At 65.1% G+C, this 450-nt stretch overlaps 1 protein-coding gene across 1 annotated transcript in view; it reads right to left on the bottom strand.

The window, feature by feature from the left end:
• LSG1 (large 60S subunit nuclear export GTPase 1) overlaps positions 1-117 on the bottom strand; it is a 13,072-nt gene extending 12,955 nt beyond the window's left edge. The window contains exon 1 of the mRNA XM_010568441.1: positions 96-117. Within this exon, the coding sequence (XP_010566743.1) occupies positions 96-117 (22 nt within the window). The remainder of the gene's footprint in view (positions 1-95) is intronic.
• Positions 118-450: the final 333 nt, after the last annotated feature.

The following is a 450-nucleotide window of genomic DNA, read 5'->3' as shown; positions in this document are numbered from 1 at the left end:
TCCATCCAACCTCATGCTGTCCTGCCCATCCATCCATCCATCCAACCTCATGCTGCCCTGCCCGTCCATCCGTCCATCCCTCCATCCATCTATACCCACACTGCCCTGCCCATCCATCCGTCCATCCGTCTGTCCGTCCATCCATCCCCAGGGCGCTCAGCACAGACACACGCCTCTCCAACGCTCCCATCCCCCAGCCCAGCTCTGACCCTCTCACTCCCACAGCAGCCGCCAGCCCCACCGTTAACACCCGGGGCACGCCTAAACACAACGCCCCAGGGTCTGTGCTGCTGCAGGAGGCCCTGGCAGAGGGGCAACACACAGGGCTGCGAGCCCCGGCAGAGCCCACGGCAGCGCCGATGGCTGCGGGCGCCAGTTTTGCTCGCCGGTTCGGCCTGGCACAGGTCTATCTCCGAGAAGCAAACAGCGCCAGCAGCGAGGCGTGCGAAA

The sequence above is a fragment of the Haliaeetus leucocephalus genome, unplaced genomic scaffold, assembly GCF_000737465.1.
Source record: "Haliaeetus leucocephalus isolate CR32 unplaced genomic scaffold, Haliaeetus_leucocephalus-4.0 Scaffold240, whole genome shotgun sequence".
NCBI classification, from domain to species: Eukaryota; Metazoa; Chordata; class Aves; order Accipitriformes; family Accipitridae; genus Haliaeetus; species Haliaeetus leucocephalus.
The sequence above is the reverse complement of the archived record's forward strand: the minus strand, read 5'-3'. Positions and strand labels throughout refer to the sequence as shown.